At 39.2% G+C, this 26,873-nt stretch overlaps 2 protein-coding genes across 3 annotated transcripts in view; one reads left to right on the plus strand and one right to left on the minus strand.

Annotated features, from left to right (window-relative positions):
* The window catches only part of HLH3B (Helix loop helix protein 3B), a 31,853-nt gene extending 29,850 nt beyond the window's left edge, over window positions 1–2,003 (plus strand). The window contains exon 5 of the mRNA XM_070104520.1: window positions 647–2,003. Within this exon, the coding sequence (XP_069960621.1) occupies window positions 647–1,365 (719 nt within the window). The 3' untranslated portion in view covers window positions 1,366–2,003. The remainder of the gene's footprint in view (window positions 1–646) is intronic.
* A 4,555-nt stretch (window positions 2,004–6,558) lies between these two features.
* LOC128698367 (solute carrier family 49 member 4 homolog) lies at window positions 6,559–26,384 on the minus strand. Of its 2 annotated transcripts, none has more exons than XM_053790580.2 (10): window positions 26,201–26,384; window positions 20,033–20,217; window positions 15,297–15,541; window positions 14,588–14,700; window positions 13,479–13,607; window positions 13,193–13,322; window positions 9,501–9,609; window positions 8,520–8,706; window positions 8,029–8,211; window positions 6,559–6,909 (listed from the first exon to the last, which is right to left on the minus strand). In XM_053790580.2, the coding sequence occupies exons 1-10, from the start codon at window positions 26,277–26,279 to the stop codon at window positions 6,797–6,799; spliced, it is 1,473 nt and encodes a 490-aa protein (XP_053646555.2). In that variant the 5' UTR covers window positions 26,280–26,384; the 3' UTR covers window positions 6,559–6,796. The 2 variants fall into 2 exon arrangements, with proteins under 2 accessions (XP_053646555.2, XP_053646556.2); XM_053790581.2 differs by having other exon boundaries at window positions 6,655–6,909; window positions 8,029–8,139.
* Between the last annotated feature and the right edge of the window lie 489 nt (window positions 26,385–26,873).

Raw genomic sequence — 26,873 nt, forward strand, 5'->3', positions numbered from 1 at the left:
AGGAGAGGTTAAGGGAAATCAACCTGACGACACTGGAGGACAGGAGAGATAGGGGGGACATGATAACGACATACAAAATACTGAGAGGAATTGACAAGGTGGACAAAAACAGGATGTTCCAGAGATTGGACACAGTAACAAGGGGACACAGTTGGAAGCTAAAGACACAGATGAATCACAGGGATGTTAGGAAGTATTTCTTCAGCCACAGAGTAGTCAGTAAGTGGAATAGTTTGGGAAGCGATGTAGTGGAGGCAGGATCCATACATAGCTTTAAGCAGAGGTACGATAAAGCTCACGGCTCAGGGAGAGTGACCTAGTAGCGATCAGTGAAGAGGCGGGGCCAGGAGCTCGGACTCGACCCCCGCAACCTCAACTAGGTGAGTACAACTAGGTGAGTACACACACACACACACACAGGGAGAGTGACCCAGTAGTTGCCAGTGAAGAGGCGGGGCCAGGAGCTGTGACTCGACCCCTGCAACCACAAATAGGTGAGTACACACAATCACACACTGACACAGGATCAAGGTGTGAGGGTTGTAAATGGTGTAACATCCACTGTAATATTTAACATTCCTTGTATTTAACAGAAGACTTGCTGTAACAGTTACTGTAACAAAAGCCACATCTTGTTACGTTACAGGATCCGGCTGTGAGGGCGGGGATAGTGAAGGAGGACTGGTAGTTGAACCTGGCTCAGGTGAAGAGTCTGGGGCCCCACAACGTACCATCAGGAAGGTGTTTACCAACACAAGAGAAAGATGGAGGCAGCAGAATGTCAGTGGGGCATTTGCCGAGTTGCGACGTCTCGTACCCACACATCCCCCTGATAAAAAACTTTCTAAGAACGAAATCTTGAGGTTGACGATCAAATACATCAAATTACTCAACTCTGTGTTGGAGTGGCAACAGAAACATGATAATCTGGACTCTGATAGTTGTAATAACAACACCAGTAAGACTGGCAATGCTAATTCCCGTAGCAGCCAGCTACGACCCATGTCCCCTAACGATACCTGTCTCACATTGGATGCCTCAATGAGGTACCGGTACCTAACTCTGGCTTCACCTCCATCACCTAATTCTCCTCTACCTATCTCCTCTACATCCTCCACTCCTTCTCCAGTATCTTACTCCACTACCAGTGTACGACCCTCTCCACTACCCACACAAGTACCTACCCTACCCACATCCTCACCTCCCTCACCTACTCCAGCACCTACTCCCTCTACAGCACCTTCTCCAGCACCTGAGGAATTAGTACCGTCATCACCTGATGACCCAGGACGTAGGTACCATCCTTATGTACTAGCACTTAGAGTCCGTCCAGGACTCTCACTCCTTAACCCTCACACTAACTAAAGCTCCATCTAAAGCTCTACGTATGAGGAAATAGAGCTTCTCCTGGTTACTTCCCCCTATGTCCCTAGGTAATCTATGACCGCCCCTGTGGGTTTAGCACTTTCCAAAGAAATATAGTAATTATCTCTACTTCTGTGTAGAGCTGTATGAAGTCATACCAATGCTCTGTAGAGAGCACAACGTAACTTGATAAAGCTCTACATGACTTGATAAAGCTCTACGTAGAGTGAAACATGACTTGATAAAGCTCTACGTAGAGTGAAACATGACTTGATAAAGCTCTACGTAGAGTGAAACATGGCTTGATAAAGCTCTACACAGAGTGAAACATGACTTGATAAAGCTCTACGTAGAGTGAAACATGGCTTGATAAAGCTCTACACAGAGTGAAACATGACTTGATAAAGCTCTACGTAGAGTGAAACATGACTTGATAAAGCTCTACATAGAGTGAAACATGACTTGATAAAGCTCTACGTAGAGTGAAACATGACTTGATAAAGCTCTACGTAGAGTGAAACATGACTTTATAAAGCTCTACACAGAGTGAAACATGACTTTATAAAGCTCTGGAAACAGCATATTAGTCACCTCTGTATCAGACAGGAGAAGCCTGCTGAGCAGACGGTAAGTGTCGTTAATAAAGTTACCAAATGTGACATATGTTTTATTAATGACTAATTCTCACTACTAGTGCACTAGTGTGTACTAGTTCTCACTACTAGTACACTAGTGTGTACTAGTTCTCACTACTAGTGCACTAGTGTGTACTAGTTCTCACTACTAGTGCACTAGTGTGTACTAGTTCTCACTACTAGTGCACTAGTGTGTACTAGTTCTCACTACTAGTGCACTAGTGTGTACTAGTTCTCACTACTAGTGTCATGTAGGGGGGTGATGATTAGGGGAATATGGGGGTAAGTGGGGGGAGTCAGTAGGTAGGGGACAGGCGAGGTGGTAGGAGTGAGGTAGGTAGATAATGTAAGGTCACTGGTGACTACAACTTCACCTCTCATTACTCTACCCACCACACTACACTCCCTCTCACTACATGAAATAAAATAAGAAATAGGAATAGCAAATAACGGGGACAGTGAATATTATTATTCTACTCAAACACAGTTTATTATTAAGTCTTTGTACAATAATATATTTGGGAACAGAACACTATTGTGGTTTAGATAAATGGGGTGGTACACATAAGCAGTGAGACAGGGAACACAATCAACTTGACCAAAATGAATATAACTTACAATATAGTTCAGAGGACAGTTCACCACAGGAACTAAGCCACAGGTCCCAAGACCTACACAGCACGAGTACTGCGCCAAGCCAGTACTCTGCCCAATGCCTCCAACAGTCTCCTCCAGAGACTTCAGCAGCCTTCTCCCGAGCCCTGCACCCCAGCAGCAGCTCCGCTCGAAGTCTCTGCTCAGGAGCTCTGCACCCCAGCAGCAGCTCCGCTCGACTCTCTGCTCAGGAGCTCTGCACCCCAGCAGTAGCTCCGCTCGAATCTCTGCTCAGGAGCTCTGCACCCCAGCAGCAGCTCCGCTCGAATCTCTTGATCATGCTCTTCCTTGGGCTTTTATGGTGGTCCAAGCACCCTCCACAACCACGTGTACGACCTGACGCCTAGGTCTGAGGCGTCAAGAACAAAAGACCTCAGACGTGGGCGTGGCTACAGACGTTTGCCAAGGCAAGGTGTGACCATATAATTGGTTAAATTAGGTCTCCCCAGAGACCTCACAAGCCCAGCTGGACTACATCACACTAGTGCACTAGTGTGTATTAGTTCTCACTACTAGTGCACTAGTGTGTATTAGTTCTCACTACTAGTGCACTAGTGTGTGCTAGTTCTCAGTACTAGTGCACTAGTGTGTACTAGTTCTCACTACTAGTGCACTAGTGTGTACTAGTTCTGACTACTAGTGCACTAGTGTGTACTAGTTCCCACTACTAGTGCACTAGTTCTCACTACTAGTGCACTAGTGTGTACTAGTTCTCACAACTAGTGCACTAGTGTGTACTAGTTCTCACTACTAGTGCACTAGTGTGTACTAGTTCTCACTACTAGTGCACTAGTTCTCACTACTAGTGCACTAGTGTGTACTAGTTCTCACTACTAGTGCACTAGTGTGTACTAGTTCTCACTACTAGTGCACTAGTTCTCACTACTAGTGCACTAGTGTGTACTAGTTCTCACTACTAGTGCACTAGTGTGTACTAGTTCTCACTACTAGTGCACTAGTTCTCACTACTAGTGCACTAGTGTGTACTAGTTCTCACTACTAGTGCACTAGTTCTCACTACTAGTGCACTAGTGTGTACTAGTTCTCACTACTAGTGCACTAGTGTGTACTAGTTCTCACTACTAGTGCACTAGTTCTCACTACTAGTGCACTAGTGTGTACTAGTTCTCACTACTAGTGCACTAGTGTGTACTAGTTCTCACTACTAGTGCACTAGTTCTCACTACTAGTGCACTAGTGTGTACTAGTTCTCACTACTAGTGCACTAGTTCTCACTACTAGTGCACTAGTGTGTACTAGTTCTCACTACTAGTGCACTAGTTCTCACTACTAGTGCACTAGTGTGTACTAGTTCTCACTACTAGTGCACTAGTGTGTACTAGTTCTCACTACTAGTGCACTAGTGTGTACTAGTTCTCACTACTAGTGTACTAGTTCTCACTACTAGTGCACTAGTTCTCACTACTAGTGCACTAGTTCTCACTACTAGTGTACTAGTTCTCACTACTAGTGCACTAGTGTGTACTAGGGAGGCCTAGGGACAAGTCTGGACAAATACATGGGTGGTTTTGAGATGAACTTGCGTAGTATGGGCCAGTAGGCCTACTGCAGTGTTCCTCCGGTCTTATGTTCTTAAGATTATTATTATTATTATTATTATTATTATTATTATTATTATTGTTATTGTTATTATTATTATTATTATTATTATTATTATTATTATTATTATTATTATTGTTATTATTGTTATTATTATTATTATTATTATTATTATTATTATTATTATTATTATTATTATTGTTATTATTATTATTATTATTATTATTGTTATTATTATTATTATTATTATTATTATTATTATTATTATTATTATTATTATTATTGTTGTTATTATTATTATTGTTATTATTATTATTATTATTGTTATTATTATTATTATTATTATTATTATTATTATTATTATTATTATTATAATTATTATTATTATTATTATTATTATTATTATTATTATTATTATTATTATTATTATTATTATTATTACAATTAATTCTCTAATAAAACAATTAATATTAATATAATTATTATTAAAAAATCATAATTTAACTAATAATAATTATTGGACAAATAATTTATAAACATTGATTTATTTTAGTCGTTAATAATAAATATTTATAAACATCTGCATACATTAATAAACATTTATAAACATCTATGAACATTTATAAGCATTTATAAACATCCATAAACATCTGTATGCATATATAAACATTTATAAACATGTTTATATTTATAAACATTCATAAACATATATAAACATATACAACTATAAACATCTGTTAGCAGCTATAAACATCTGCATTCATCCATAAACATTTATATTTGTAAACATCCATATACATCTTTAACAATATATAAACATCTATATATATTTATTAATACCTCTATACATCTATAAACATTTATAAACATTCATATACATCTATAAATATCTGTATACATATATAAATGTTTATAAACATCCATATACATTTACAAATATCTATATACATTTATAAACATTTATAAACATCCATATACATCTATAAATATCTATATACATTTATAAATATCTATATACATTTATAAACATTTATAAACATCCATATACATCTATAAATATCTATATACATTTATAAATATCTATATACATTTATAAACATTTATAAACATCCATATACATCTATAAATATCTATATACATTTATAAATATCTATATACATTTATAAACATTTATAAACATCCATATACATCTATAAATATCTATATATATCTATAAACGTTTATAAACATCCATATACATTTACAAATATCTATATACATTTATAAACATTTATAAACATCCATATACATCTATAAATATCTATATACATTTATAAATATCTATATACATCTATAAACATTTATAAACATCCATATACATCTATAAATATCTATATACATTTATAAACATTTATAAACATCCATATACATCTATAAATATCTATATACATTTATAAACATTTATAAACATCCATATACATCTATAAATATCTATATACATCTATAAATATCTATATACATCTATAAACATTTATAAACATCCATATACATCTATAAATATCTATATACATTTATAAACATTTATAAACATCCATATACATCTATAAATATCTATATACATCTATAAACGTTTATAAACATCCATATACATTTACAAATATCTATATACATTTATAAACATTTATAAACATCCATATACATCTATAAATATCTATATACATTTACAAATATCTATATACATCTATAAACATTTATAAACATCCATATACATCTATAAATATCTATATACATTTATAAACATTTATAAACATCCATATACATCTATAAATATCTATATACATTTATAAACATTTATAAACATCCATATACATCTATAAATATCTATATACATTTATAAACATTTATAAACATCCATATACATCTATAAATATCTATATACATCTATAAACATTTATAAACATCCATATACATCTATAAATATCTATATACATTTATAAACATTAGGTCAAAAATCTTCAATAATAAATCAAAATATCTCGGTAATTCTGGGAATTATTAGAAGGGGAAGCGGTAAACCCGTAGGAGGTGTCACAATGCTCGAGGGGTTTAATGAGTGTTGATCCGAGGAAGGGGAAGTTCTAATTCGAGAAGGTTTTAAAGCATTATATCTGTTGCAGCCTTTTTTATATTTTGTAAAATTGTAATAGGTGTATAGGCCTACAACTAGACCTATGGGTCGTCTGTTATATGCTTTCCCCATGAACAATACCAGGGCAGAGGTGACAGTAGGCCTACACTCAGATGAGCCAGTAATTCTTCAAGTGTACACCAGGGCAGGTGACAGTAGGCCTACACTCAGATGAGCCAGTAATTCTTCAAGTGTACACCAGGGCAGGTGACAGTAGGCCTACACTCAGATGAGCCAGTAATTCTTCAAGTGTACACCAGGGCAGAGGTGACAGTAGGCCTACACTCAGATGGGCCAGTAATTCTTCAAGTGTGCACCAGGGCAGAGGTGACAGTAGGCCTACACTCAGATGGGTCAGTAATTCTTCAAGTGTACACCAGGGCAGAGGTGACAGTAGGCCTACACTCAGCTGATCTTAATTTTTGGAGGTGTCAATGTTGAGCCTGGTATATTCGAACTTAACAAATATGAGTGGCATCATGGCCAGTGACGTACACAACACCAGTGTATATGTCATCCACAGATACCCTGTAACAATATACATTAATATTTAATAACAACCTGGGAAAATTCATAAATAAATTCATATATAATTGACACAGTTACTTTTTGCTGATGATTCTGTGCTTTTGGGAGATTCTGAAGAGAAATTGCAAAGGTTAGTGGACGAGTTTGGGAATGTGTGTACAGGTAGAAAGTTGAAAGTGAACATAGATAAGAGTAAGGTGATAAGAGTATCAAATGATTAAGATAAAGAAAAAATGGATATCACAGTGGAGGGAGTGTGGAGAAGTGAATGTGTTCAGATATTTGGGAGTTGACGTGTCAGTGGATGGGTTTATGAAGGATGAGAGTAATCATAGAAATGATGAAGGAAAAGGGGTGAGTAGTGCAGTGAGGTATATGTGGAGTCAAAGAACATTATCCATGGAGGCAAAGAAGGGAATGTATGAAAGTATAGTAGTACCAACACTCTTATATGGGTGTGAAGCTTGGGTTGTAAATGCAGCAGCGAGGAGACGGTTGGAGGCAGCGGAGATGTCCTGTCTAAGGGCAATGTGTGGTGTAAATATTATGCAGAAAATTCGGAGTGTGGAAATTAGGAGAAGGTGTGGAGTTAATAAAAGTATTAGTCAGAGGGCAGAAGAGGGGTTGTTGAGGTGGTTTGGTCATTTAGAGAGAATGGATCAAAGTAGAATGACTTGGAGAGCGTATAAATCTGTAGGGGAAGGAAGGCGGGGTAGGGGTCGTCCTAGGAAAGGTTGGAAGGAGGGGGTAAAGGAGGTTTTGTGTGTGAGGGCTTGGACTTACAGCAGGCGTGTGAGCATGTTAGGAGTGAATGGAGACGAAAAGATTTTGGGACTTGACGAGCTGTTGGAATGTGAGCAGGGTAACGTTCAGGGAAACCAGTTAGCCGGACTTGAGTCCTGAATGTAGGAAATACAATGCCTGCACATTAAAAGGGGGGGGGGGAGGTTGAGATATTGGTTTTAAATTCAATAACCCTATTAGGGTTGGATTTAAGTGGGACTTACACTTGAGTAATAGTGCTACCAAAACTAATTCCTTGAGTAACATTTCTGTTAGTGTTATAGGTTTGAGAAGAACCTGCCTAGCACGGACTTCCTTACATTGCTTCCCACTTACCAACATTGGGGATGAAGAAAGCCAGCAAGAAGATAACGCAGGTTATGTTGTCCATGAGAACGATGACGCCAGAGACCAAGATTTCCTGCACAGGGTAGGCCAGGTCTAGGCCTACCTCGAACAACAGCGGAATGGTAGCAAAGTTACAAGACACAGAACCTATCACCGAGAAGTATACCTGCCCTGCACACCATTATTATTATTATTATTATTATCATTATTATTATTATTATTATTATTATTATTATTATTATTATTATTATTATTATTGCTGTTATAATTATAATCATTATTATTATCATTATATACTTTTCACTAGTTATTATAGGCATAATTCAACTACAAACGAATTATAAATTCAACTAAATAAATTCAAATTAAAATCAACAAACATATCGCTAAACAATTTAAAAAAATCTAAGGCAAATAAAAAATAATTACATAGAATCTCTCAAAACTTAAAAAAAGGTACAAAAAAAAAAGCTACTCACACGTCGAAGGCGTAAGAACTTGATAAGAAATGAGGAGGAACCAGTAGAAGAAGAGAGAAGTGGATAACATGAGGATAAATGTTATGGTTCTCAAGTGTCCCTGGATAAGGTCATTGATCCTTCCTGCTATCACTGGTGATAGGCTGGATACTATCACCGTGCTGATGCCTATCCCCATAGCCTGGTCCTGCAGGAAGGATAGGATGGTTAGTTGAGGAGGAGGATGGTCTGGATAATGCTACTATCCATAGTGAAGTGTTGCCTGTAGACTAATAAGAGTAGTCCATAGGCTTTCCAACTAATACAGTACTAGTCTATAGGCTTTCCACCTAATGCAGTAGTCTATAGGCTTTCCACCTAATGCAGTAGTCTATAGGCTTTCCAACTAATACAATAGTCTATAGGCTTTCCAACTAATACAGTAGTCTATAGGCTTTCCAACTAATACAGTAGTCTATAGGCTTTCCAACTAATACAGTAGTCTATAGGCTTTCCAACTAATACAGTAGTCCATAGGCTTTCCAACCAATACAGTAGTCTATAGGCTTTCCACCTAATACAGTAGTCTGTAGGCTTTCCACCCAACAGGTTTTACACTTAATACAGTACAGTCAATATGCTTTATACCTAACAGAGTACAGTATAGTCTTACAGGCTTTACGCCTAGCAGAGTGCGGTCTATAGGTTTTACGCCTAGCAGAGTGCGGTCTATAGGCTTTACGCCTAGCAGAGTGCAGTCTATAGGCTTTACGCCTAGCACACTAGAGTACAATGTCTTGACACACGTCTGACCTGACCTGAGACGGTCACAACATAGCCCCTATGTCCGAAATGGCCCGACATGAGAGTGACTTCCGTTGTACTTAGCAAGCCAACAATATAATTACACATTGAACCTTTGCAAAGAAATGAAATCCTTAATCCTTAAGGGTTTAGCACCACATGTGTGTGAGGATAACGAGGTGGGGGTACACAACTGACCTGGTGGAATTCCAGAGGCAGGAGAGAGTAATCCAGGACCGTCATCCAGGCTACTGGTGGACCAACACTTACTCCATATGCTACCAGCAATATTATGAACTGCTTGTTCCTGTGGATATACAACATTGTGAGTGTATGATATACAACACTGAGTGTATGATATACAACATTGTGAGTGTATGATATACAACATTGTGAGTGTATGATATACAACATTGTGAGTGTATGATATACAACACTGAGTGTATGATATACAACATTGTGAGTGTATGATATACAACATTGTGAGTGTATGATATACAACATTGTGAGTGTATGATATACAACACTGTGAGTGTATGATATACAACATTGTGAGTGTATGATATACAACATTGTGAGTGTATGATATACAACACTGAGTGTATGATATACAACACTGAGTGTATGATATACAACACTGTGAGTGTATGATATACAACACTGTGAGTGTATGATATACAACACTGTGAGTGTATGATATACAACACTGTGAGTGTATGATATACAACACTGAGTGTATGATATACAACACTGTGAGTGTATGATATACAACACTGTGAGTGTATGATATACAACACTGAGTGTATGATATACAACACTGTGAGTGTATGATATACAACATTGTGAGTGTATGATATACAACACTGAGTGTATGATATACAACACTGAGTGTATGATATACAACACTGTGAGTGTATGATATACAACACTGAGTGTATGATATACAACACTGTAAGTGTATGATATACAACACTGTGAGTGTATGATATACAACACTGAGTGTATGATATACAACATTGTGAGTGTATGATATACAACACTGAGTGTATGATATACAACACTGAGTGTATGATATACAACATTGTGAGTGTATGATATACAACACTGAGTGTATGATATACAACACTGAGTGTATGATATACAACATTGTGAGTGTATGATATACAACATTTTGAGTGTATGATATACAACACTGTGAGTGTATGATATACAACACTGAGTGTATGATATACAACACTGAGTGTATGATATACAACATTGTGAGTGTATGATATACAACATTGTGAGTGTATGATATACAACACTGTGAGTGTATGATATACAACACTGTGAGTGTATGATATACAACATTGTGAGTGTATGATATACAACATTGTGAGTGTATGATATACAACACTGAGTGTATGATATACAACATTGTGAGTGTATGATATACAACACTGAGTGTATGATATACAACATTGTGAGTGTATGATATACAACACTGAGTGTATGATATACAACATTGTGAGTGTATGATATACAACATTGTGAGTGTATGATATACAACACTGTGAGTGTATGATATACAACATTGTGAGTGTATGATATACAACATTTTGAGTGTATGATATACAACACTGTGAGTGTATGATATACAACACTGTGAGTGTATGATATACAACACTGAGTGTATGATATACAACATTGTGAGTGTATGATATACAACACTGAGTGTATGATATACAACACTGAGTGTATGATATACAACATTGTGAGTGTATGATATACAACACTGTGAGTGTATGATATACAACATTGTGAGTGTATGATATACAACACTGAGTGTATGATATACAACACTGAGTGTATGATATACAACACTGTGAGTGTATGATATACAACATTGTGAGTGTATGATATACAACATTGTGAGTGTATGATATACAACACTGTGAGTGTATGATATACAACATTGTGAGTGTATGATATACAACACTGTGAGTGTATGATATACAACATTGTGAGTGTATGATATACAACACTGTGAGTGTATGATATACAACATTGTGAGTGTATGATATACAACACTGAGTGTATGATATACAACACTGTGAGTGTATGATATACAACACTGTGAGTGTATGATATACAACACTGAGTGTATGATATACAACACTGAGTGTATGATATACAACATTGTGAGTGTATGATATACAACACTGTGAGTGTATGATATACAACACTGTGAGTGTATGATATACAACATTGTGAGTGTATGATATACAACATTGTGAGTGTATGATATACAACACTGAGTGTATGATATACAACATTGTGAGTGTATGATATACAACATTTTGAGTGTATGATATACAACACTGTGAGTGTATGATATACAACACTGTGAGTGTATGATATACAACACTGAGTGTATGATATACAACATTGTGAGTGTATGATATACAACACTGAGTGTATGATATACAACACTGAGTGTATGATATACAACATTGTGAGTGTATGATATACAACACTGTGAGTGTATGATATACAACATTGTGAGTGTATGATATACAACACTGAGTGTATGATATACAACACTGAGTGTATGATATACAACACTGTGAGTGTATGATATACAACATTGTGAGTGTATGATATACAACACTGAGTGTATGATATACAACATTGTGAGTGTATGATATACAACACTGTGAGTGTATGATATACAACATTGTGAGTGTATGATATACAACACTGAGTGTATGATATACAACACTGTGAGTGTATGATATACAACACTGTGAGTGTATGATATACAACACTGTGAGTGTATGATATACACACTGTGAGTGTATGATATACAACACTGTGAGTGTATGATATACAACATTGTGAGTGTATGATATACAACATTGTGAGTGTATGATATACAACATTGTGAGTGTATGATATACAACATTGTGAGTGTATGATATACAACATTGTGAGTGTATGATATACAACATTGTGAGTGTATGATATACAACACTGTGAGTGTATGATATACAACACTGTGAGTGTATGATATACAACACTGTGAGTGTATGATATACAACACTGTGAGTGTATGATATACAACACTGTGAGTGTATGATATACAACACTGTGAGTGTATGATATACAACACTGTGAGTGTATGATATACAACACTGTGAGTGTATGATATACAACACTGTGAGTGTATGATATACAACACTGTGAGTGTATGATATACAACACTGTGAGTGTATGATATACAACACTGTGAGTGTATGATATACAACACTGTGAGTGTATGATATACAACACTGTGAGTGTATGATATACAACACTGTGAGTGTATGATATACAACACTGTGAGTGTATACAGATTAACTCCCTCCTAACCTCGTTCGTGTGTGTACTCACCTATTTACTGTTGCAGAGGTCGATTCACAGCTCTTGGCCCCACCTCCTAGATTACCGTGTTCAGCAATCACTGACCTCTGACCTCATGAACTTTATATCTACTCTTGAAGCTGTGTATTGAATTTGCCTCATCCAAGTCTTTCTTCAGCCATCCTGAGACTAAAAATACGTCCTAACATCCCTATGTATTATCTATCTCCAGTGTCTACCTGTGTCCCCTTGATCATCTTACTTCAAGAAATCTATCCCTTATCAAATCCTCTGAGTATCTTCTAAGTCGTAATTATGTCTCCCCGAGGGGTGTAAAGTCACAGTTATATCCCTCATCAAATCCTCTCAATATTTTGTATGTCGTAATTATGTCTCCCCTATGGTTGTAATTTAACAACTATATTCAAGCAATCCGTGTCCTATCAGATACTCTGAGTATCTTCTACATCGTAATTATGTCTCCCCTAGAATGTAATACAATAACTTACTTGATAATAGACAGCAAACCAGGGATAAAGTCGAGACGGTCAGTAGACGACACGACAGATGGTGGAGTGGGTGGTTTAGAGGGAAAGTATATTAATACTGCCAGTAGCAATAAACCAGCTAAACCAGCTCCTGTTAGAATAAAGCAGAAATAAATAAAACAATTATTGTTATTATTATATTACTCTTATTATTATTATTATTATTATTATTATTATTATTATAATTATTAATTTTCTTATTTTCATTTTAATTTAATGGGTAACTCAATTATTTGTGACACTTTACCTAAATAGAGGAGGTGCGTGACATCCCTTCGTGTATCGTCAATATTAACTTGTGGTGAAGGTAGACGTACTAGTAGAGGTTCCAGGTAGCTGCCTAATAGTCCCAGCTGGCTGGCACCCATCATCACAGCTATATATATGGATGTATATAATGCATATTCGTAAATAAGTAACGAAAAATGTCAATAGCATTGTTTCGGAAAGTGAGTATGTGTGCTGAGACGCGTGTATTTCTTAATGTATATACACCGAGAGGTTTATATATGCATATACAAGGGTGGATCGGTATATTTCAGTGTATATGAGCGTGTGTAAATGTCTCAGTGTATATGAACTGATGTGTAGCAGTGTATATACATTGAAGGGTGTATATCTCTCGTAGAGTATACACCCAAAGGTGTATATCTCGATGTGCGCACACAAATAGGTATATACCGCACAGTGTATATACACCCAGACATCGATACCATGCCTAACCCTTCTAGGGCAGGGTAGGTGCCAGAGCCCGAGCCTTTAGCTCATAAGACTGTCATTCCCATTAGCCCCTTGGGGCGGGGATGGCAGACCAGAGAGGCCTAGCTTGTGGCTAGGCCTGGGGACAGTTGGTCCCAAAGATGAGGAGGTACTTGTGCCTCCTCCCATGGGAGACTTAGGTCTCAGACATTCCCTAGAGAGGGAGACAAGGCCGGGCCACCACTTGGAAAAGGCCCGGGCCGCCAGAATACCGGCTAATCTTTAATCTTTAATAATAATACACCCAGAGATACATATCGATCATAGTATATACACTGGTAGTTTACATTAATTACTATTTTAGGCATAAAATAAAAAAAAAATGCGCAATACCGTGACATGGAAGGACTTTGCAAAGGCGTTCCTTGTGATCGTATTTGTCTGAACCTCCTCTTCTATTCTCCAACATTGCAAGCTCCTGATGATACATTAATTACAACACGAAAGGCCTAGAGCTATCACTCAACTCCCCCCGTGGTTGTTTTGCATACATAAATATAAATTTAGTCCTGAAGTGGCCTATGGTGTCGAGAAAGCTGAGCAACTCTACATTTAAATTATTAAAATTATAATAATGGGTGGGTTAGAACGCCTTACCCACTGCTGTGGTTCGCTCCTGGAGTGGGAACCAATCTGAAGCTATAAGTACAGGGGCGGCCAAGATCAGCGTACTGGATATTCCCATGAGGATAGCACATGTATGACACATACTGGAAATGGAATTGTAGGTCAGTTGTACAATTATACATTATTGTAGTATTGTAGAGGCATAATATAGCAATGCAGTATTGTGGTATTGTAACTAAGATGTGAAACAGTTATGTATCTTTATTACGAAACGTTTCGCCCGTACAGTAGGCTTCATCAGTGGATTGTAATAATGTTGGTAGAATTAATGGCTTGATAAAGCTCCTGGAGAGCGAAACGTTGCCACAATAAAATGTCATATGAGTTGCACTTGTGTCCTTTTACCTAATATTCATCAGTGGAATACAGAGGTGGTAAATATGGAAACAACAGAAGCAGGAGAGAGGTTAAGATGAGGAGGTTAGTCCCTCAATCTTGAGGTAGCAGCTTTAGGGGGTCAGTCCCTCAGTCTGGAGATGTGATCAATTTCATAGTCTTGAATTATGTGAAGCTTAAGTTGAACACTGGTCCAGGCTGAGGGACTGACCACCTCATAACTATTACTACAAGACTGAGGGACTGACCACCTCAGGGTGGTATACTCACACAGTAAAGACAGGAGGGGTACTAGTTATACACCTTAGGGCAGTACCCAGGAAGACCAGGACAGTATACTCACACAGTAAACACAGGAGGGGTACTAGTTATACATCTTAGGGCAGTGCCCAGGAAGATGAGGGCAGCACTACTGACCACACCAGCTCTCAGGCCACACCTCTGGATGGCCCAGCACACGGGGAGCACAAACACCACGAACATTATAGTGCCCCAGTTGGCCATCATGGCCACAGTTGAGGGCCCCCAACCAGGGAACGCTGCCTCCATACTCTCAGCTATGGGACCCCAAGTGTTCCACTGCACGCCCTGAAGAGATAATATTAATTAATATTGTTGAGGAATTGTGAAGCATATTTAGAAACCTTTATTCCGAAATGTTTCTCCTACACAGTAGGTTTCTTCAGTCGAGTACAGAGCGTAGGCAGGAGCAATAGAGACGTGAAGACGATGTAATCAGTCCATCACCCTTGCAGACATTGAGGTGGTCAGTCCCTCAGCCTGGAGAAGAGTTCTATTCCATAGTCTGAAACACTGTGAAGAACAAGCTTAGGTTAGGTCAGGTTTGCCAGGAAACAGGACAAGTGCTTCCTGACGCTGGTCTTAGTCAGATGATGACCCGCCGTTGGAGCTTTTGGTCATCTGATCAAGGCCTTCCGTTGGCTTACCGGTCCATCCCTTTAAAAATTATGGTCATAGTTAAAACCATTTTAGTCATGTGAAAAACCAGCGACAGTGTGGAGACTTATATACTGTCTGAAGGAGAGGTGTAGAGTAGTTACCTGGAGAGAGAGGGGTAGTAGAGAGGATGTAATCACTGAGAGGTCACGTCCCTCTCAGATCCAACCATCTAGAATGGTTGGATTGTAGATAAATGGCTCACAGAACCGACATGTTGATAAATTAGACGCATGTGCAACTCTTGGGTATCTTTATTAAGGAAACGTTTCGCCACACAGTGGCTTCATCAGTCCACACAAAGGAGAATCTTGAAGCAACAGGAGAATGTAATCACTGAGAGGGACGTGCACTCTCAGTGATTACAATCTTTTACTACGCTACACCTCTTCTTCAGACAGTATATAAGTCTCCACACTGTCGCTGGTTCTTCACCTGAGTAAAATGGTGAACCGGTAAGCCAGCGGAAGGCCTCGGTCAAATGACCAAAAGCTCCAACGGCGGGTCATCATCTCTAAGACCAGCGTCAGGAAACACTTGTCCTGTTTCCTGGCAAACCTGACCTGACCTAAGCTTGTTCTTCGTGTTTCAGACTTTGAAACAGAACTTCTCCAGGCTGAGGGACTGACAACCTCAAATCTACGACTTCAAGGGTGATGGACTGATTACATCGTCTTCACATCTCTACTGCGCCTACTTTCTGTACTCGACTGAAGACGCCTTCTGTGTAGGCGAAACGTTTCGGAATAAAGTTGCCTCTGTGTCTCACCTACCAACCTTCTTATTACTACTACCATCACAACTACTACCACTACTGTTACTACTACCACTACTGTTACTACTACCATCACAACTACTACCACTACTGTTACTACTACCACTACTGTTACTACTACCATCACAACTACTACCACTACTGTTACTACTACCACTACTGTTACTACTACCATCACAACTACTACCACTACTGTTACTACTACCATCACAACTACTGCCACTACTGTTACTACTACCATCACAACTACTACCACTACTGTTACTACTACCATCACAACTACTACCACTACTGTTACTACTACCATCACAACTACTACCACTACTGTTACTACTACCATCACAACTACTACCACTACTGTTACTACTACCATCACAACTACTACCACTACTGTTACTACTACCACTACTGTTACTACTACCATCACAACTACTACCACTACTGTTACTACTACCATCACAACTACTACCACTACTGTTACTACTACCATCACAACTACTACCACTACTGTTACTACTACCATCACAACTACTACCACTACTGTTACTACTACCATCACAACTACTACCACTACTGTTACTACTACCATCACAACTACTACCACTACTGTTACTACTACCATCACAACTACTACCACTACTGTTACTACTACCATCACAACTGCTACTACTGCTGTTACTACTACCATCACAACTACTACCACTACTGTTACTACTACCATCACAACTACTACCACTACTGCTACTACTACCATCACAATTACTACCACTACTGTTACTACTACCATCACAACTACTACCACTACTGTTACTACTACCATCACAACTACTACCACTACTGTTACTACTACCATCACAACTACTACCACTACTGTTACTACTACCATCACAACTACTACCACTACTGTTACTACTACCACTACTGTTACTACTACCATCACAACTACTACCATCACAACTGCTACTACTGCTGTTACTACTACCATCACAACTACTACCACTACTGTTACTATTACCATCACAACTACTACCACTACTGTTACTACTACCATCACAACTACTGCCACTACTGTTACTACTACCATCACAACTACTACCACTACTGTTACTACTACCATCACAACTACTGCCACTACTGTTACTACTACCATCACAACTACTGCCACTACTGTTACTACTACCATCACAACTACTGCCACTACTGTTACTACTACCATCACAACTACTGCCACTACTGTTACTACTACCATCACAACTACTACCACTACTGTTACTACTACCATCACAACTACTACCACTACTGTTACTATTACCATCACAACTACTACCACTACTGTTACTACTACCATCACAACTACTACCACTACTGTTATTACTACCATCACAACTGCTACTACTACTGTTACTACTACCATCACAACTACTACCACTACTGTTACTACTACCATCACAACTACTACCACTACTGTTACTACTACCATCACAACTGCTACTACTGCTGTTACTACTACCATCACAACTACTACCACTACTGTTACTATTACCATCACAACTACTACCACTACTGTTACTACTACCATCACAACTACTGCCACTACTGTTACTACTACCATCACAACTACTGCCACTACTGTTACTACTACCATCACAACTACTACCACTACTGTTATTACTACCATCACAACTACTACCACTACTGTTACTATTACCATCACAACTACTACCACTACTGTTACTACTACCATCACAACTACTACCACTACTGTTACTATTACCATCACAACTACTACCACTACTGTTACTACTACCATCACAACTACTACCACTACTGTTACTACTACCATCACAACTACTGCCACTACTGTTACTACTACCATCACAACTACTACCACTACTGTTACTACTACCATCACAACTACTACCACTACTGATACTACTACCATCACAACTACTACCACTACTGTTACTACTACCACTACTGTTACTACTACCATCACAACTACTAACATTACTGTTACTACTACCACTACTGTTACTACTACCATCACAACTACTACCACTACTGTTACTAATACCATCACAACTGCTACTACTACTGTTACTACTACCATTACAACTACTACCACTACTGTTACTACTACCATCACAACTACTACCACTACTGTTACTACTACCATCACAACAACTACCACTACTGTTACTACTACCATCACAACTACTACCACTACTGTTACTACTACCATCACAACTACTACCACTACTGTTACTACTACGACTACTGTTACTACTACCATCACAACTACTACCACTACTGTTACTACTACCATCACAACTACTACCACTACTGTTACTACTACCATCACAACTACTACCACTACTGTTACTACTACCATCACAACTGCTACTACTACTGTTACTACTACCATCACAACTACTACCACTGCTGTTACTACTACCATCACAACTACTACCACTGCTGTTACTACTACCATCACAACTACTACCACTGCTGTTACTACTACCATCACAACTACTGCCACTACTGTTACTACTACCATCACAACTACTACCACTACTGTTACTACTACCATCACAACTACTACCACTACTGTTACTACTACCATCACAACTACTACCACTACTGTTACTACTACCATCACAACTACTACCACTACTGTTACTACTACCATCACAACTGCTACTACTACTGTTACTACTACCATCACAACTACTACCACTGCTGTTACTACTACCATCACAACTACTACCACTGCTGTTACTACTACCATCACAACTACTTCCACTGCTGTTACTACTACCATCACAACTACTGCCACTACTGTTACTACTACCATCACAACTACTACCACTACTGTTACTACTACCATCACAACTACTACCACTACTGTTACTACTACCATCACAACTACTACCACTACTGTTACTACTACCATCACAACTGCTACTACTACTGTTACTACTACCATCACAACTACTACCACTGCTGTTACTACTACCATCACAACTACTACCACTGCTGTTACTACTACCATCACAAATATTACCACTACTGTTACTACTACCACTACTGTTACTACTAACATCACAACTACTACCACTACTGTTACTACTACCATCACAACTGCTACTACTACTGTTACTACTACCATCACAACTACTACCACTACTGTTACTACTACCATCACAACTACTACCACTACTGTTACTACTACCATCACAACTACTACCACTACTGTTACTACTACCATCACAACTGCTACTACTGCTGTTACTACTACCATCACAGCTACTACTATTACTACTACTGCTACTACTACTATCACTTACATGAAACCAGCATACGAGAGAGAAGATAAACAGTATCCAGAACCTGGATAAGTAGGTTCTGGTGGAGACCAGCGAGGTACTGCTCGAGTCATGGTACTGGCTACTTCCTTTAATACTCTGGTAGTTACTGCTACCTATAGTGTTCACCGTCACTATGGACATACGTTCACCTTTATGTTCATTGTCTGTTCAAGAAAGAAGGTATTAGTTAGGTATTAGTTAGGTATTAGTTAGGTTAGGTGCTAGCTGCCCAGACAACTTATGTTCCAAATAGGGAACTCAGATTAAGCAAAAATGATCCTAAATGGATGAACAATAGATTAAAATATCTAATTGGTCAAAAGAGAGGCATATATAGGCATATCAAAAGAGGAGAGGTGCAATTAAGAAATCGATATATTCAGTTAAAGAGAGAAATAAAAAAGGGAATTAGAAAAGTTGTACAAGAATGGTATATAATACCGACACGATGAAATTAAGACACATGTGCAACATCTGGGTGTCTTTATTGTAGACGTTTCGCCCTCCAGTGACTTTATCAATACAAATTCTAGGTATTAGGTATTAGTTAGGTTAGGTTAAGTATTGGTTAGGTTACGGGTTTTCGTGTGGACAACAGGTGTAAGGTGACTAGCACCCAGGTACCTACTTACTGCTAGGTGAAGAGTGACAGCAGGTGTAAGGTGCCTAACACCCAGGTACCTACTTACTGCTAGGTGAACAGTGACAGCAGGTGTTAGGTGACTAACACCCAGGTACCTACTTACTGCTAGGTGAACAGTGACAGCAGGTGTAAGGTGACTAGCACCCAGGTACCTACTTACTGCTAGGTGAAGAGTGACAGCAGGTGTAAGGTGCCTAACACCCAGGTACCTACTTACTTCTAGGTGAACAGTGACAGCAGGTGTTAGGTGACTAACACCCAGGTACCTACTTACTGCTAGGTGAACAGTGACAGCAGGTGTAAGATGACTAACATCCAGGTACCTACTTACTGCTAGGTGAACAGTGACAACATCTGTAAGATGGCTAAGACCCAGGTACCTACTTACTGCTAGGTGAACAGTGACAGCAGGTGTAAGGTGCCTAACACCCAGGTACCTACTTACTGCTAGGTGAACAGTGACAGCAGGTGTAAGGTGACTAACACCCAGGTACCTACTCACTGCTAGGTGAACAGTGACAGCAGGTGTAAGGTGCCTAACACCCAGGTACCTACTCACTGCTAGGTGAACAGCGACAGCAGGTGTAAGGTGACTAACACCCAGGTACCTATTACTGCTAGGTGAACAGTGACAGCAGGTGTAAGGTGGCTAACACCAAGGTACCTACTTACTGCTAGGTGAACAGTGACGGAGGATCGAGCCTCCAGCACAATTGCTATGGTAACACCATCAACTCTCACTTTCATCACTCTCTTTATCACGCATAATCAAGAAGCGCAAAACCCGAATGGGTTCCCCCTTATCATACAATCTTACGACAGTCGCGCAGTAAGAGTTTTTTACTTGTGAGATTAAGCAAGGTTATTATGTGTGGGGTTTAGGTAAAGAGCTCTTGATCCAAGGAGATGGGGTTGATCCAGTGGCTCTACTTCCTCGGATCAAGAAGCCTTCACTAGTATCAAGACTCTCTTGAACCATCGTGAAGTTAGATTATTATTATTATTATTATTATTATTATTATTATTATTATTATTATTATTATTATTATTATTATTATTAGAAGAAGAAGAAGAGTGTACCAATGTTCAGTTATACCATGAATCTTCACATTATAAAGAGTAAAATACCTCCCTCAGAGAAAGTAAACATCTTGCCAAACAACTGTTATCTGGGGTACAAGAGCTACAACTTAACCCACACCTTGAACCATACATCTTATCTTGTTATCTTCACAATAACGGATTAATGTACTCTACATACACACATCTCAGGGCCAGGAGCTGTGATTCAACCCCAGCAACCACGTATAGGTGAACACACACACACACATCTCGAGGCCAAGAGCTGTGATTCAACCTCTGCAACCACGTATAGGTGAACACAGACACACACACACACATATCTTGAGGCCAAGAGCTGTGATTCAACCCCTGCAACCACGTATAGGTGAACACACAGACACACACACACACATCTTGAGGCCAAGAGCTGTGATTCAACCCCTGCAACCACGTATAGGCGAACACAGACACACACACACACACACATCTCGAGGCCAAGAGCTGTGATTCAACCTCTGCACCCACGTATAGGTGAACACACAGACACACACACACACACACACACATCTCGAGGCCAAGAGCTGTGATTCAACCCCTGCAACCACGTATAGGTGAACACAGACACACACACACACACACACATCTCGAGGCCAAGAGCTGTGATTCAACCCCTGCAACCACGTATAGGTGAACACAGACACACACACACACACACGTATCTCGAGGCCAAGAGCTGTGATTCAACACCTGCAACCACGTATAGGTGAACACACAGACACACACACACATCTCGAGGCCAAGAGCTGTGATTCAACACCTGCAACCACGTATAGGTGAACACACAGACACACACACACATCTCGAGGCCAAGAGCTGTGATTCAACACCTGCAACCACGTATAGGTAAGTACATACACACAGGTGGTGTGACAGATGTTACCATGGTAATTAGAAGGTTCTTTAATAAGCATAATTAACTTAATGACTATATAAAGAGACCAATCACCCTACCAGGCACTTCCACTCATCAACTACCCTATTTCAAAACCAATACTTTCCTATATCCTTTCTAAATCTAAACTTATCTAATTTGAATCCATTATTTCGGGTTCTCTCTTGGAGAGATATTCTCAAGACCTGACTAATATCGGGAGTTAATTCTTGTGTAGCTTTGGGTAGAGGTCGTTTTGATAAGGACCTGCCTTGTATGGGCCAGTAGGCCTTCTGCAGTGTTTCTCCATTCTTATATTCTTATTAATGGTATAAACCTTGGTAATAAATACCGACAAGCTGGTTAAGAAAGACACGTAAGCAAACACTATAACATATTTATTAGAAAACGTTTCGGTCCTGAAGTGATCAAGGTAACAGGACCGAAACGTTTTCTAATAAATATGTTATAGTGTTTGCTTACGTGTCTTTCTAAACCAACACTTCAATCATGTCTCCCCTCATTCTTCGTCTTACAAGTGAATGTAATTTAAGGGTATTCAATCTTTCTTCATAAGGAAGATTTCTAATGTATTAATTCTGTCATTCTTCGCTTGATGTTTTCTAATGAGTTTATATTCAGTTTGTAATATGGAGACCAGAACTGAGCTGCATAATCTAGGTGAGGCTTTACTACTGATGTATAAAACATAAGAACGGGCCTACTGGCCCATACGAGGCAGGTCCTTATCAAAACCACCACTATCCAAAGCTATCCAAGAATTTATTCCCATACCCACGACACCAATCAAACCCAGCCCTTCCCTCTCATGTAATATAAGACAGACACTGCAACACAAGGGTATGATAAATTAGACACATGTGCAACTCTTGGGTATCTTTATTGAGGAAACGTTTCGCCACTGTGGCGAAACGTTTCCTCAATAAAGATACCCAAGAGTTGCACATGTGTCTAATTTATCAACATGTCGGTTCTCTGAACCATTCATCTACAACACAAGGGTATCTTGGTACTGACCTGCAATCAACTTCAACAACCTCTACTAGTGAGAACGGCTGGATTTAAGAGGGACCTGACCTCCCAACATCTGCGTTCTTACTTCTACTAGTGACCTACGTCTCACCTCTTGGCGCTATATAAAGCTCCATCCTGTCACTTCAACTCCATATTGTTCCAGACTATGGAACAATGCTCTTCTCCAGACTGAGGGACTGACCACAGTCCATGTGTTCAACATAGAGACGATGTTGGACACCTCGTGAAATTCAATGAAGCTAAACTAGTTATTAAAGAAGACGACTTAAGACGGAGAAAATGCATTGAAGCTGCACTAATTTCTGTCAGTAACACTATAAAGCAAAAATCCGGTAGTTACAGTATTTCAAAATTACTAAGCAAGAGGATATTACCCATCCTGGGAACTGGTGTTACTTGATGCCAGCAGGTCCCTCTCTCGCCTCACCTCCTTAGTTCCATTACTACTACTACTACTACTACTACTACTACTACTACTACTACTACTACTACTACTACCACCTCTACCCACGCGTCACCTCACCTGACTCCTGCCACTATATATATAAATGTTTTCTTAGTTTTCTCTGTATTAGGACTGAAGAAGCCACTCGTGGCGAAACGTTTCCTTTAATAAATGTCCTGAACTGTACACAAGTGTCTTTTTCCACATAAGAACATAAGAAAGGAGGAACACTGCAGGAGGCCTGTTGGCCCATACATAAGAACATAAGAACATAAGAACGAAGGAACACTGCAGAAGGCCTACTGGCCCATGCGAGGCAGGTCCAAGTCTCCTACCGGCTTAAGCCAATGCACCCAACCTAGTCAGGTCAGGTCACATTGACTTAAGGGAGGAACACGGCAACCGACCTGGTAGCACAAGCTATCAGGTCTAACTCACACCCACCCACATCTACTCATGTATTTATCCAACCTATTTTTAAAGCTACACAACGTTCTGGCCTCTATAACGGTACTTGGGAGTTTGTTCCACTCATCCACAACTCTATTACCAAACCAGTACTTTCCTATATCCTTCCTGAATCTGAATTTTTCCAACTTAAAACCATTGCTGCGAGTCCTGTCTAGGCTAGATATTTTCAGCACACTAGGCAGGTCCTTTACAATTCATCCCACTAACAAACATTTGATCAGCCCAATTTTCAATGACACCCAAGAAATAAGCTCTGATGTGAAAGTCCCTCTCAAATCCAACCCCTCCCACTCATGTACTTATCCAGCCTAAATTTGAAACTACCCAAAGTCCCAGCCTCAATAACCCAACTAGGTAGACTGTTCCACTCATCAACTACCCTATTTCCAAACCAATACTTTCCTATGTCCTTTCTAAATCTAAACTTATCTAATTTAAATCCATTACTGCGGGTTCTCTCTTGGAGAGATATCCTCAAGACCCTGTTAATATCCCCTTTATTAATACCTATCTTCCACTTATACACTTCGATCAGGTCTCCCCTCATTCTTCGTCTAACAAGTGAATGTAACTTAAGAGTCTTCAATCTTTCTTCATAAGGAAGATTTCTAATGCTATGTATTAATTTAGTCATCCTACGCTGAATGTTTTCTAACGAATTTATGTCCATTTTGTAATATGGAGACCAGAATTGAGCTGCATAATCTAGGTGAGGCCTTACTAATGATGTATAAAGCTGATAAATTAGACACATATGCAACTCTTGGGTATCTTTATTGAGGAAACGTTTCGCCACACAGTGGCTTCATCAGTCCATACGAAGGAGAAACTTGAAGAACAGGAGGAGAATGAGGTAATCAGTCCCTCAACCTGGAGTCGATGTGTTCAGTCCATGTACGGCCCTATGCTGTACATTCTACAAGATTGATGGACTGAACACATCGACTCCAGGTTGAGGGACTGATTACCTCATTCTCCTCCTCTCCTTACGCCTTCCTCTTTGTATTGGACTGAAGAAGCCACTGTGTGGCGAAACGTTTCCTGAATAAAGATTCCCATATGCTGCATAAGTGTCTCAATCTTCTTCATTATTTAACTGATAAGTACTAGGGTCATAAACACTACCGAGCTTCAGAACCTTGCATTTATCTACATTGAACTTCATCTGCCACTCTTCTGACCACGAATTGAGTTTGTCTAAATCATCCTAAAGTTCCGTGACATCTTCGTCTGAATCAATTATCCCACCTATCTTCGTATTATCAAAGAATTTGCTCATATCTCTAGTAATTCCCTCGTCAAGGTCATTGATTTATATTATAACTAACAATGGGCCTAAAACTGATCCCTGTGGAACGCCACTTGTTACAGATCCCCACTCAGATTTTACCCCATTTACGCATACCATATATAAATAAACATAATAGCATTATTATAGACTAGTGGTTCAGAGTAGCGACAAGTTGATAAATTGGAGAAATGTGCAACATTTTCTCACTAAAGATACCCAAGTGTTGCACATAACAATATTTTACGTACCATTGTTTACTTCCAGTCGTGGGATGTGGAAAGACACCGGTGTTGTATCTCCTTGTTTCCCATAAATGTATTCCCTCATCTTGACTCGTGTTAATTAAATATTCCACGGGAGACCTTGACGGACGCTGGCTGGAGAGTGATACATGTGTTGTGAGGTAGCGCTACCACACTACTGGTACCGTTATTGCACTACTGGCTACATTATACTAGCAATCAGGTACTTTATCTCACTAAGCACCTCCCACTTTCATCCACTCAACCAGTTTCTGTCTAAGATGCTGCTCTTAAGTCAATGTGACCTGACCTGACTGGGTTGGGTGGCTTAATCCGGTAGGAGACTTGGACCTGCAGTGTTCCTTCGTTCTTATGTTCTTAAAGAAGGAACACGGACAAGGAGCACTGTAGCAGGCCTACTGACCAATTCTAGGCGGGTCCAAGTCACTTACTGGCCTAAGCTAGTCAGATTCAAGTCACCTACTGGCCTATGCTACTGGCCCATTCTAGGCAGGTTTAAGTCACCTACTGGCCTAAGCTACTGGCCCATTCTAGGCAGGTTTAAGTCACCTACTGGCCTAAGCTACTGGCCCATTCTAGGCAGTTGTGATGAATGGTTTGAAAAACCGACAAGTTGAAGATTGAGACACTTATGCAGCATATGGAAATCTTTATTCAG

This window comes from Cherax quadricarinatus, chromosome 92, assembly GCF_038502225.1.
Source record: "Cherax quadricarinatus isolate ZL_2023a chromosome 92, ASM3850222v1, whole genome shotgun sequence".
Classification (NCBI taxonomy): Eukaryota; Metazoa; Arthropoda; class Malacostraca; order Decapoda; family Parastacidae; genus Cherax; species Cherax quadricarinatus.